We start from the raw sequence: 12,740 nt of genomic DNA, 5'->3' as shown, positions 1-12,740 counted from the left end.
TACACACCCAGAGGGCCCTCTTTCACAAGACATCTGAAAGACAAGCGCATTATCTACACACAGACATTTCTATAATGAAGATGGGCAGCTTTTCTCTCTTTTTTTAAAAGATAAGCAACAATTACTCTTAGCTTTAAAACATGATCTTTTGCTTTGTGTAACTGCATTCACTTAATCGTTTGCCAGTGGCTGCAGGTAAAACATTAAGTGACAGAGTGTGAGGATCAAAGTGCTAATTAAGTATTTACGGAAGTGAATCCCTGAGTAAATCAATAATTTAGGAAAGTGTAATCAAGTAGTAACGTGAGCAAACCCGTCGTCCCTGGCTAATATCAATCTGACTAAAGGGAGTAAAAGAAAGATAAAAGAGTGTGAGAGAGAGAGGGAGAAAGAGAGCATGCATTCAGTTTTACAATCCTTCAAGTGTCTGTCTCAGTATTGTGTGTTGACGTGTGATGCAATGCGTGAATGGCTCCTCCACTATCTCCTGTTTCCACCCCCCCCCCCCCCCCCCCATTAAATTTGTGTGTTGAACGCACACATGCACCTTGATTCGAGTTTTGTCTATGGGGCCATTCAAAACTGCAGGTGTACTGACCCTAACCCTAAACAACCTCAAAATAATTTCAAAGTATTTCTTACCACAACTGATAGTGGCATTGAGTGATAAGAAATGTGTCAGGACCTTTATCGCCTTTATTGTTATGTGATTGCTCAACCAGATGGGGCGGCCTTTACAATCTTTTACAGACCCACAGTCAGACAAACCACTGACTGCCTCCCATGCAGGGAAGGGAATTAAATAGCAGGAAAAGCAACAGAAAACAGTAGACTTCTGTCTCGTCCACTGACTTGGATCGGGTTGCATTGCATGTTGTTCACTGTTTGAATGTTTCACTGTGCGTTTCAGCAGTTTAGTCCTTACAAGGTGAAGCGCCTGATGTGGCAGATATGGTTTGTCAGATCAATCCCCATACTGAGTTCATGAGATAAGACCGTCAATCAGAAGCGATGGCCGAGTGGTGAGAGTTGCAGACTTTGGACCCACTTCACTCGCTCCTCTTCTTCGCCGCAGGCTGCAGCGCCTTTGGTTGTGTCCCTTCACTTGTGGAAAACATGAAGATCGATTTTGCCCCCATCGACGTGCCCCTCCAGAGGAGACTACAGACGGCCACGGTGCTGCAGTGGGTCTACTCCTTTCTTGGCCTGGGTGAGTAGGCATATTAATATATGGTGTTTTAAGAAAGGGGGAACTGCTGATGAATTACAAATCTTCAACAGTTAGTCATAACTTATTTAGAGTACGTGTCCAAACATGTTGGCCCGGCTGCTCTTCGGTCAAATTTAAAGTAAATCAGAAAGGTAGGACATAACACAAGTAAAGTTCAGTCCTCAACAGACAAGTTTGTGTGTGTGTTTGTGTGTGTGTTTGTCCTAGTAGCAAACTACAAACTACAAACCTAATCAAACCTTTCAGGAGGTCCTGATCTTGTATTTTTTAACCTTCATTTTACTAGGAAGAGACCACTGATATTAAAAAAAATCTATTTTACCAAATATCATCTCCAGTAGTTCTGCTGCACTGTGTTTTCTAAATTCCACGAGGCCTTTCAGATAATCACTCACATTATATTTGGCAGCAGACATTACAGTGATGCACATCTCAACCTTGTTTGAGATATATATACATAATTTTTCACATATTTACAGATTATATAATATCTTCCAGGCATTACATGGTGGGAGTGATAATTTGACGTTTAGATGTGGTACGTAAGAGTCCGTCAATGGAGCATTGTTGACTGTACAGGGAGAAACCAGGGAGGTCAAAGGACCCCTGAGGTCAAATGAAAACACATAATACATATATTGATATATCAAACTGTACTGACATCATACAAGCACATTCTCCCTTAAGATGCCTCTGTTAACAGCAACAACCAAAACCACCCATTATATCATCTCCAAAGTAAATGTGTGCTTTTGACGCAGAGCAGATAACCATCGTGCATGAAATGGTCAATTCCAGACTCATGATGTTCGACGGTCTGTAACATAAGTCAGGTCAGAATGGATGGTGATGTAATGCACTTGTTTACAGTAAAGTTGCCGCTCATACACACATTCTGTCCTTCCTCAGCACCCACCTGCATTTTCCTGTTCTTCTACCTGCTGTTCACCCGCTATTGGCTGATCAGCGTGCTGTACTTCGTCTGGTGGTTCATTGACTATGACACCCCAGGCCGGGGAGGCCGCAGGGTGCCTCTCCTGTGTGGCCTCAAACTTTGGGGATACATGCGGGATTACTTCCCCATCAAGGTGAGTTACAGTTTATTTGACAGTGGGTGTGTATGGCCTACGTTTCAATCACTGTGTGTACTGTATACGCACATCACTGCCTTTAAGCAGCCCTGACATCCACGTCAGGTGTGGTGGGATCCACCTCTGCAGGCCAGAGAGAAGGGCTGCCCCGTCATTTGATCTAATCTTTGATCTCCAGCTACATATCACCGCCTGATACAGAGCAGCGGCTTCTATCTTTGTCCTTGGCAGCAATTGGACCACTGATGGATGACGCCCCTCTGCTCCCTATAGTCATACACTGCCTATGTACATACCTGTCACACAGTACTATCTTTTGCTAAACTAATGCTATAGTGGCTTTCCATTAAGTCAATAGATATTGCTACATGTCGGTGAAACTTTTAATGACGCGTGCCTTCTCCATCAGTTGTGCAGTGACTAGGATAACGTTCACCACGCATTGCGTTTCTTTGATTTATTTACACACCACATCCAAACACATGCAGGTATATCAAATCACACATTGACACTGCTCAGTAACACGACTTCAACACGTAACATAACTGCAGTCCCCTGGCGCTTACTTACAATTTAATGGACAAAATATGAATCTGGTATCAATCGCTTGTGTAACGCATGGCAGTTAAGTGAATATATGTACTTTCCATAGTGACTCCTTTAATCTTGAAGCAGATCAGTGCCCTTACAGTACTTGCATTGTTGTGTTGGTTGAGGAAATTCTTTGCAAGGATAGACAAGATGACTTTCACATAAATGAACAGTGCTGTTGATGTGAGAGCTGACCCCAGACGTCCACCTTGCGGTCTGGTGTGTCCCTCTTGTGGTCATGCATGGGTAGTGTGTGTCCTTCACTTGTTTGCTTTTGATCATGTAAAAGCCTGGTATTTCACTTCAAACTCAACAAAAGTTTCCCCGACTGTACCTCGGGCCCCTGGCGCTTCACTGTGCTGATAAGATAAGGGCAACAACAACAACTCAAGTTCCACAGCAATTTGAGAAAAGAGCTCTGCTTCCACTATGTCGAGCATCGCTACAAACCATTTTGTGTATGTATTGCATAACTACTTATTCATCTTATGAATGTGTAGTTAATATCTTGAGCTTATTTCTCCGTATAAAGACACACCGTAAGTTTAGCATACACTAGATCTTTGTGTAATATATGGGAACAGGCAAGTTTACAGAAGGCTTTTAAAAATAAGAAACTCAGATAAGAATCTTTAAAGTTACATGGTCCATCACTTGTATCACACTAGACCTGTCTGAATCTCTGAGTATTAAGTGAGTCATGTCTACGTTTACACGATTGAGCCCTCAAAGCCATAAATGGTACACACTAATCCATATTGGCCTGTTTTATTGCGGAAATCTGATTCCGTTCTTCTATATAATTTTTTATTTATATACAATGACTGAAGGTTATATTACTCAAATGAGGTGATCATCATACCTTATTTATGCACTGCAACATATTTCTGTACTGTTAATGTAGCTGTATTACCTGGGATCCAGACAAATTAGTCTGGCTATGCCAGGCTATAGTAGCTTTATATATGCTAGAATTTTAAAAAAATTATGATCAATAAAATAAAAAACAACAACTATGATAATAAAAGCCACGAAAAAGGGAGATAAGGCATTTAAAGCAGTGAGCACCATAAAAGCACAACTATATAATAATAAAAGCCAGGAGAAGACCAGCACAGAAGTAATAATACTATAATGACGTAAAAATGCACGTTGTAAAGTTAATAACAGTGCCATTTTAGATATAACTAATACAATAGAAATATGTGTGGAGTGGAATCAACACCTGGGCTTTCAGAAAGTCTCACAGAAATTTGCATTGTAAACCTTTTTTGTGTAAATAATAAATAACAACACAGTAACATCATCAGGGTCTGTATTTCATTGTGACTGAAATCTCTCATCACTGCTCTCATGTGAACGTACAGTATACCAGACAGAAGACTGCTGCCTCTTTTTTTCTCCCTGTGTTAAAAAGCCTGAATACAAGTTCCAACGTTTCCAAAACGGAAACTCCTTTCCTTTTGCACCAATCTCATGTATCTAGTTCAAAACGAATCATTTCCAGCATCATCTGACTGTATGCCTGATTAAGGCTCAAACAAAGAGTCAATGTAAGGGTAAAGAGAAGCAGTGTATTTGAGAGAGCCAATTAGTTTCATTGGTGCCTTTTTCCACCATTTCTAATCAGCTCAGTTTCACCAGCTGATGTGTGCTCACATGGTTTTTAAGAGAAGGGCAGAATTGCATAGACGTCATCATGATGCTAATTCATATGTAAGTAAGGCTCTCTACAGAGCACATCTATGACCTCAGCGTGAGTTTCTGCAGCAGAATCCACACCGATAGGCAACGATGCAGATTGGCTGATGGTGGCCATGATTTTTAGCAAACCTCTGAATCATATCAGGGAGTGACATACTTTTGCAATTGACAAATTCAAGCCAGTCAGACTCATGACCACTGAGTTATGGTCCAGTCAAGAAATATCAAGCACATAACCCCCTGTAAAAACACAACTTTTAGTTTAAGATGTTTTATATGCTTATTGTATATCATTTTTTTAAATTATTACTGTTAAAGTTGATATTTTTCAGCCTTTGTGCCTTCATTGGATAGGGACAAACCAATGATCCTGCGGCTCAGGGCATGTATGCCTATGTGTGGTATGCACCCTAACTGTTCAGTCACCCCACAAATGATCAATTTCACTTACTTCAATTTTTCATTTTCAGTCAGATAGGGAGCATTACAGGCGCCGAGAAACTGAGGCTGAAAAACACCTCTGGACAAAGCCAGTTTCCCCACATCCAGTCTTTATGCTTCTGTAGATCAATTTGACAACCAATTTGAACAAAAAACAGTACAGCATGTAAAAAGACTGATTTAATCTTTTTTTTTCAGGCTTATCTAAATCTTGTATGTAGCCTCACAACACATTGCAGAGGTTCAGCAGAAAACGGTAAAAAAAGTTAAAGAAAAAAATATTCACTGCACAATGATGGAGATTCTTGAAAACAAATTCCTAGATCTGCATGCGCATCAACTCGAACAAAGCACCTTTGGTCCCCCAAACTTTATTGACGTTCTTTTCAGGTAGTATAGGTTATGTTGTGGTGACCCCTCAGGATTGCTCAGTGATTGGTCGCTAGTGGACATTTTCCTTTTGCTTATAAACAGCCGTGTTCTTCAAGAGAGGAACTTGAGCCAATGATTAACATTCTGACCCGGGGTCACACAGCTCACTGTGGGGAGACAAAACAACACATCGGCCTTGTGAACGTTCAATATCGTGACTGGATTAGACAGGAAGAAAAAAACTTGTTTAGTCTCATTGTTTTTTCATTTCCGGCATTTGATCAACATCAAAAAAAAGGTCTGTCAAAGGCACTCAGTACTGTATCTGCGCTTGGTGAATGCTACTTTTATTAATGGGAAGAAGAAGAAGAAGAAGAAGAAGAAGAAGAAGAAAAAATGTCTATTAAAAAAAAAAGCCCTATGAAGCTGAATTTTCATCCCTGAGAAGATAACATGGCTCTCAGATGGGGGCTGTTAATGTGGCTCTAGAAGCACTGTGAAATACTAATCTCACACAGATAGAAGCAGCATTTTGTTTGTTTTTTTAAATGAGGGCAAAATGCTCACCGTGCACTGCAAAACAAACAACGTACAACACATGACGAGTGTCTCTCCGCCGTCGACAGTGACCTGTAGTGCCTCTCACTATCTCCTGCCTTGCTGCTCTGGACTAGTGGAGGCACGCAAACACACCACTCCACAGCTGAGATAACATAGCAAGTCATTTACAGTTTTATGATCAAGAACCATTATTTCTGATGCTACAGAAAAAAACATTCCTCGAAAATAGCTTGTCCCTTCAGCCTCTGGTGTAAACATGAAAGAATTTAGTTATTTTCCAGGGACAAACAATCCATAGTTCCAGGACGTTTCTTAAAGGGGCAGTGAGCGAATTTAATCCATTTTGTCAATGTTCTTCCCCCAGTTGGTGAAGACAGCTGACTTGGATCCCAGGCACAACTACGTCTTTGGTTTCCATCCCCATGGCGTGCTGGTGGCGGGAGCCTTTGCTAACTTCTGCACCTACGCCACAGGATTCAGACAGCTGTTCCCTGGCCTCACCAGCTACATGCTCATGTTGCCCCTGTGGTTCAGGGCCCCGTTCTTCAGAGACTACATCATGTGTGCAGGTTTGGACACTTCAATCGTACCGTATCAGATTCAACTGTGTCTGTCATTCAGCCACATACAACGCAAAGGTGTGTATCATTCACCCTTTGTTTTCTGCTCTGACCCTGCAGGCCTGATTCCTTCAAACAAAGAGAGCGCCAGCTATCCGCTCTCCCAAATGGGTGTTGGTAACGCTGTTGTAATAGCAGTAGGTGGGGCCCCAGAGGCCCTCGATGCTCACCCTGGGTCCTACAATGTGATGCTGGCGAAGAGGAAAGGCTTCATCAAAATGGCCATGGAGAATGGGTAAGAGCAGGGAGCCCTGGGAAATGAGGTTTTTCTGTGAATTCTCTGAGGTCTCATGGATTATTCAACGGGTTTGGTCAATATTCCTTGTAGGTTTCTTGAGGCTTGGGCCTAGCCTCTTTAAAACAGAGGCCTGTTTTAGTTCCTCACATGGAAATTCCTGGAAAAGCACAAAGTCTGTTATGACATCAATTTAAAATCAGGTGTAAAACACCAGGAGTTGAAATGGTGGATGATAATCAGTCTGGCAACATTGACACTAAACATCTTTGCAGAGCTCATCTGGTGCCAGTCTTTTCCTTTGGAGAGAATGAAGTATTTGATCAAGTAGAAAACCCAAGAGGAACCTGGCTACGATGGTTACAGGAACGACTGCAGAGCATCATGGGTATCTCCCTGCCTCTCTTCCACGCACGTGGCATTTTCCAGTACTCCTTTGGTCTCATGCCTTACAGAAAATCCATCAATACAGTAGGTGAGTAAGCACAATGGTGTATCTGTCACTAGGGCCTATAGGGAATGCAGCAGGTTACTGTGTGCAGTTATCATTTTTCTGCACTGACTGTGGTTTATCTGTGGCAAAGATGCGACTCTGTCCTTCTGTCACTGGTTGGCATGCAGCCCTCATGTGCATTGTGAACATGAACAGTACTACCAACTCACAAATACTGAGAACCCATGAAATAAGATCTGTCGGCACGATTGATCCAAATTAAAAGTATTTGATTGTCTTAACAAGTGATCTAGTTTTATTTTTGTGCGGCACAACATTTCTGAGTAAACACCGCTAGTTCAATGGTTATTTTTAAGTACGCACAAGCGATCTTTGTGACAACGTGGCGGCTCTTCCTGTGCTGACGTTACCGCAGAAGTCTATCCAACATGGCGGGCCCTCGCGAGCGACGGGAGATCACACAAGGAACAACTTGTAAGTAAACCAAAATAACCTCAAAAAAGTCCTTCGCTCGTTGAAACGTTGTGATGATACCGTGATGGACAAAATGTTTGATCGTAAGACTGCGCTGTTTTTGCGTTCAAGATGATGTACACGGCGCGGCAGTTCTCTTATTTTTCGGACACACTCTTATGTTTAATGTTAATGTTAATGTGGGCGTAGCTCTTCAGTCAACAACGTAACTGTTGACTGTTTTGAAAGTGTGTTGCGGCTGTTTATGTTAAATGCCCTGATCTAGTAAATGTGAATACTCTGGATGAACTGGCTGCATTTTTTAAAAATCAATGATTAAGGACAATGCACGGACATAAAGTTAGCAAGATATGAGATTTTAAGATTTTTACATAATGTTAATATCTAATGATATCTATAAACTTGATTCAAGACTCTGCAAATGTTCTTTCCAGGCTGAAGTGGGTGCCGAGCAGTGACCGTCCACCAGAATCAAGGTAACATTAAATGGTTAACTTACGCTGTATCCTTTATCTTATATCATTTATTTGGAGCATTTTCAGTTTATTACAGTATCAATCATTTTTGGGGCAAATATTTGTGAATTTCAAGTCAGTTACTCAGTAAAGGCAAATTACATGGTTTCTGTGTTGCCAGGCAATTAATTTAAAATTATAGGGAGACTGGCAAAGACAGTCTGATTTCATCATATCAAAGCAAAAACCAGATAAGACTTCTTTTCGGTTTTGAAACCTGATAACCACATTGCAGCTTCGACTCTCTCTGGAATAATTGATGAATTCCAAAGTTCAGATTTTGGAAGAGTAGAACCAATAGAGTTTTAGTTGGGGCCCCACTGAATGCTAACTTGGCTGGCCATTGATTTATTCACCAAGACAAAATTGTCTGTGTCCTTATTCTTTTGTCTTGGCCAGCGGCATTCAGAGCTCCCTCTTATCTGTCTGTTGTATTTTAAAACTGGTTATGGAAATTTCAGTGTAGACATCTTTAGTAAAAAAATTTAAATATTTTTGATAAAAAAGAATGGAAACCCTGCTTGTTTTGTGCATCTGGTTAGGGATGGCAGATGCAATGCTGCAGTGTCTGTAAAAAGTCAGAGTCAACCAGCAATCCTTTGTACCAGTAGTAGTCATAGTAAAAGTAGCAGTAAAGGAAGTAGTTGTGATGCGAGTACTGCTAAAAGCAGTAGTATAAGCATCCGTCAAACCCTGCCTTAGATGCACAGTATTTTATGATGGCTCATATTTACACACTGTACACTCACTTCATAGCATTTGCTAAAAATATTTACAGTAAAAACTACCTCTAAAAAAGTAACCACATATCATAACATCTTTATTTATATATATTAATTACCTTAGAATACTCACCCAAAAAATACCTTCCTGGGTATACTCATCTATTGAATAACCATATGTACCTGTAAAACACAGATCCTAAATGTTGGATGATGACCTATAGAATAGTTATTTACTCACCTGCTCAGTAATGACCTCTGAAATACTCACCTGTAATATAAATGCAATGGTCTAGTTCCTGCAAGTTTACCTCACAGTGGGTCCCTTCTGTGCGTATTCCAGGTGGAAGAGTTGGACGAGCCAGACGTCGTGGGAACTAAAAGTCCAGCTCATTTCAGTCCCGCAAGCACTGCTGTTGTTGTGGGAGATGAACTCGTGATGAGCGACATCCGCAGGTTGGCTGATGCACTTGATGCATTGTTGTCTGGGCTGATGTATGCATTGCATTTGGAAGATCCCAGGGAACACATTCCCACTTTTACCTTCATCCACAAAGTACTGATGGCAAAATTACAATTGTGTGTTCGTATGTGTCCGGGTCTGTATGTACACACTATTTTGCACTTTAAGGAGTTTGTACAACAACTTGTTGATCTGAATCCTGCAATAATGTAACAACATTTTTAGTATTGTGTTTTTTCAAGTTCCTATGTAGTTTGATGGAAAGCATAAGATGCTCCAATTTCTCTTGCTCCTTTGTGTTTGACATGTACGCATACAGATTCATTACATTGGATGTTTTCAGTTTATATTGGTAGAGGTGTCACTGTCCAAGGTTTTCCCTTCAACCAAACACTGCACCAAGCTTCACCCTCTGGACATGTAAACTAAACCCTTCAGGATCATCACATATGCCACATTGAAAAGCTTTATAAGCTTCTGACAGACAGGCCTCAAGTCTGTTTCACTCATTGTTGTGGATATGTTCCAACTTCAATCATGTACGCTGTGATGGCTGCAGCACTTGTTTACATCGCAGAGAAAAAAGAAAATTTGTAATAAATTTGTTCTTTTACACAGTTATAAGTTCCTTCTGTTTCTTTAGTCAGCAACTCGAAAAACAACATAGTCACGGTGATATTTCAATGAATTGAGGGTAATTAAATCATTGAGGTCTGGTGAAGTCTGCAGCTCAAGCAGACTGGGAGTGTGCAGAAAGTCCGCCTGAGGCCCCTTGATTACATATGGATGACTAGACATACTGATCCCTATAAATGTGAACATATGCTTGGGGAACAAATCCAAAAAATCATTAGCCTACAAGTTATGCCCAAGTATATTTTTTGGACTTAGTTGAATGGCATTTTGTACATGCAACAGCTAATAAATTTGTGACAGAAGCAAATAATTAATTAATTGATTTGTTACGCCAAGTAGTAAGCCTGGCGTAGCCAGAGTAATACTCACATGCGAATTAGTCTGGGACCTCTGAGTTCATTCTTGATTTCCAAGAGGCGTTACCAACGGACGCAGACCAAAATTCCTCTGGACGCAATTGGTTAGACCTCCAACCAGTGAGAGCAACGAATCATGTGACGTCTGTTGAGCGACGCAAAAACTCAACAGACTAGAGGAGAGGAGATGTCTGAGATGATGATTCCACAATGTCTGTGAACGTTTTGTGGGAGAAATGAAATGAATATATTGGGTATTTTTGGTCAAATGCTCGTTCATCAGCGGCTGCCTTGGTTGTTCACAAAAGTCGCTTCTCTCCGCGTCACGGTATAGATGACGTCCATTATCAGATAATTGGTAGTGATTGGACCGACAACATTTTTGCCGGAGGGATATCACTCCCCAATGGAGGGGATCTGGCAACAAAAATGAAAATGAAATCTCTCTCTCTCTCTGTCTCTCTTTGTGTGTGTGTCAATGTTAAAGGCCAACATACTAACCAAACAGTGGTTAGTATGTCACCTGCAAAACCAAGTCAAATCAAATCACATCAATAGCTTACGTAACAGTCCTGTACTTTCCAATGCTATTCTATACTATGCTGAATTAACATTACCAGGTCCATGGAGGTAGGGGGATGCCTTTCAGCGTTATGCAAGCTGTGCGGCTTCAGTTCCGTTGAGGAGATCTCAAGTTGCTTCTTTCTCCCTCCACGTTACATATATTTAGCCGCTCAACACTTGAAGTCCAGCATGCATCGTGTAAAGTAAACTCTATACATTAGGTCGACCGAGCCTGGGCTTTTGTCAGGAGGAATTCTGGGAAGTTGAGTTCAATTTAAATCACACAATGAACAAATTCATCAGTGGAGTTCCAGGAGGCGCCGCATACAGTGGTACTTCATCAAAATAAAGTGTGGCGAAACTGAAAACATTATATATGTTAAACTAGTACATTGCACTTGATTTAAAACAAATAATAAATTAATAAAATGTTTAGGTTTTAATAATTGTAATATTTAATAATTATTAGTAATTATTTTAGTCATTGTTTTTGGGGCTTTACAGTGTTTAGGGGTTAGGGTTTTGATTTTGAATCAATCAGATTATATTGTTAAACGTCAAGTTCACTGACTCTGAGTGTGTTGTTCTTCACCTCTTTGCCTCTATGCAGTGGGACGACCAATCAGGGTGGAGAGAAACGTGAAGCCAACAGCCGAGGAGCTGGATGCCCTCCACCAGCAGTACATGGACGATCTCAGCACTCTTTTCGAGGAGCACAAAGGCAACTATGGAGTGGACAAGGACACTCACCTGATCTTTGTCTAACCTGGAACGAGGATGGAGGGGGTTTCAATGCATATTTATTTCTAAAGCTCCAGTGCTGGCTCCAAACAACTGAATTTGCCCTCAACTGTACTATTGATTAAACATGCATGGAAATGCTTTTATAACCACAGACTGAGACCTACGTGTTTTCAGGTCAGGGGAAAAGGACAAAGGGGCAACTCATGACACAAGTGAAGTTTTCCTCACTTCTCCCAATTGTTGCATCTCTTCTGGGCTTTTGTGCAAAGCCTTACACTTTCTCAATAGGAGTCAGAGGTTAGTTTTGGGTTGCACCAAATCATACGGAGACTATTATAATAAAACTGTGATATTTTCAGTGTTTGGTTTCTTTTCAAATGTTGAAGGGTGAATAAAAACATGTACATAACTGAACTGAATTATCTTTCTTGTGTTTGTGTATTACAGCCTTGACACTATTGCATTAATATTCACTCTGCAATTTATTAAAATATTTGAAACTGAATGATCTTAATTCTCTTTAAACGTGTTAAACAACATGTAATAACACAGATAATATTTTATTGATCTCAAATTTTATATTATATTTTAATTTATTTATGCGTTATTTGTCTGCTGGACACGAATTGGAGTCAAAGCTGGTTTTGGTCATATGTGGATGAAACACTTTCAAATATGAATGCATGTCTGAATTATTGGTTTATTAGTTCTAAACTCCACTTTAAAGGGTCAGACAGGTTTTGGATCAGGATTCCAAATGATAAGAGTCTGTGAACTTTGGCAGATACTTTTCATATCAGATGGCAACCTCTGATATTTCAAAATGAAATGACTGGCACTGCCCTGATCCTTTCAACACAGTCTGGACAAGATGTGTGTGTGTGTGTGTGTGTGTGTGTGTGTTTGTGTGGGTGTGTTTAAAAAAACGCTGACTAATAGAGAAACCTACTGCAGTGCTGTGATGTA

The 12,740-nt window shown here is 40.6% G+C and overlaps 1 protein-coding gene across 3 annotated transcripts; it reads left to right on the top strand.

The window, feature by feature from the left end:
• Positions 1–815: 815 nt before the first annotated feature.
• mogat2 (monoacylglycerol O-acyltransferase 2) lies at positions 816–12,188 on the top strand. Of its 3 annotated transcripts, XM_035627083.2 has the most exons (8): positions 817–1,210; positions 2,141–2,319; positions 6,356–6,560; positions 6,672–6,846; positions 7,122–7,321; positions 7,716–7,774; positions 8,209–8,250; positions 9,355–10,091. In XM_035627083.2, the coding sequence occupies exons 1-7, from the start codon at positions 1,117–1,119 to the stop codon at positions 8,230–8,232; spliced, it is 936 nt and encodes a 311-aa protein (XP_035482976.1). In that variant the 5' UTR covers positions 817–1,116; the 3' UTR covers positions 8,233–8,250; positions 9,355–10,091. The 3 variants fall into 3 exon arrangements, with proteins under 3 accessions (XP_047186557.1, XP_035482976.1, XP_035482975.1); XM_047330601.1 differs by having other exon boundaries at positions 816–1,210; positions 8,209–10,091; XM_035627082.2 differs by lacking the exons at positions 7,716–7,774; positions 8,209–8,250; positions 9,355–10,091 and adding an exon at positions 11,641–12,188 and having other exon boundaries at positions 832–1,210.
• The last annotated feature ends 552 nt before the right edge of the window (positions 12,189–12,740 follow it).

This window comes from Scophthalmus maximus, chromosome 2, assembly GCF_022379125.1.
Source record: "Scophthalmus maximus strain ysfricsl-2021 chromosome 2, ASM2237912v1, whole genome shotgun sequence".
In the NCBI taxonomy this organism is placed as follows: Eukaryota; Metazoa; Chordata; class Actinopteri; order Pleuronectiformes; family Scophthalmidae; genus Scophthalmus; species Scophthalmus maximus.
This window is presented reverse-complemented; position numbering and strand designations above follow the sequence as displayed.

Bases quoted from the DNA above. Each gene is read 5' to 3' on its own strand.
- mogat2 (XM_035627082.2), top strand. From the start codon at position 1,117: ATGAAGATCGATTTTGCCCCCATCGACGTGCCCCTCCAGAGGAGACTA. The intron at 2,320-6,355 runs GTGAGTTACAGT...TTCTTCCCCCAG, and splicing joins GGGATTACTTCCCCATCAAG to TTGGTGAAGACAGCTGACTT. The intron at 7,322-11,640 runs GTGAGTAAGCAC...GCCTCTATGCAG, and splicing joins AAAATCCATCAATACAGTAG to TGGGACGACCAATCAGGGTG.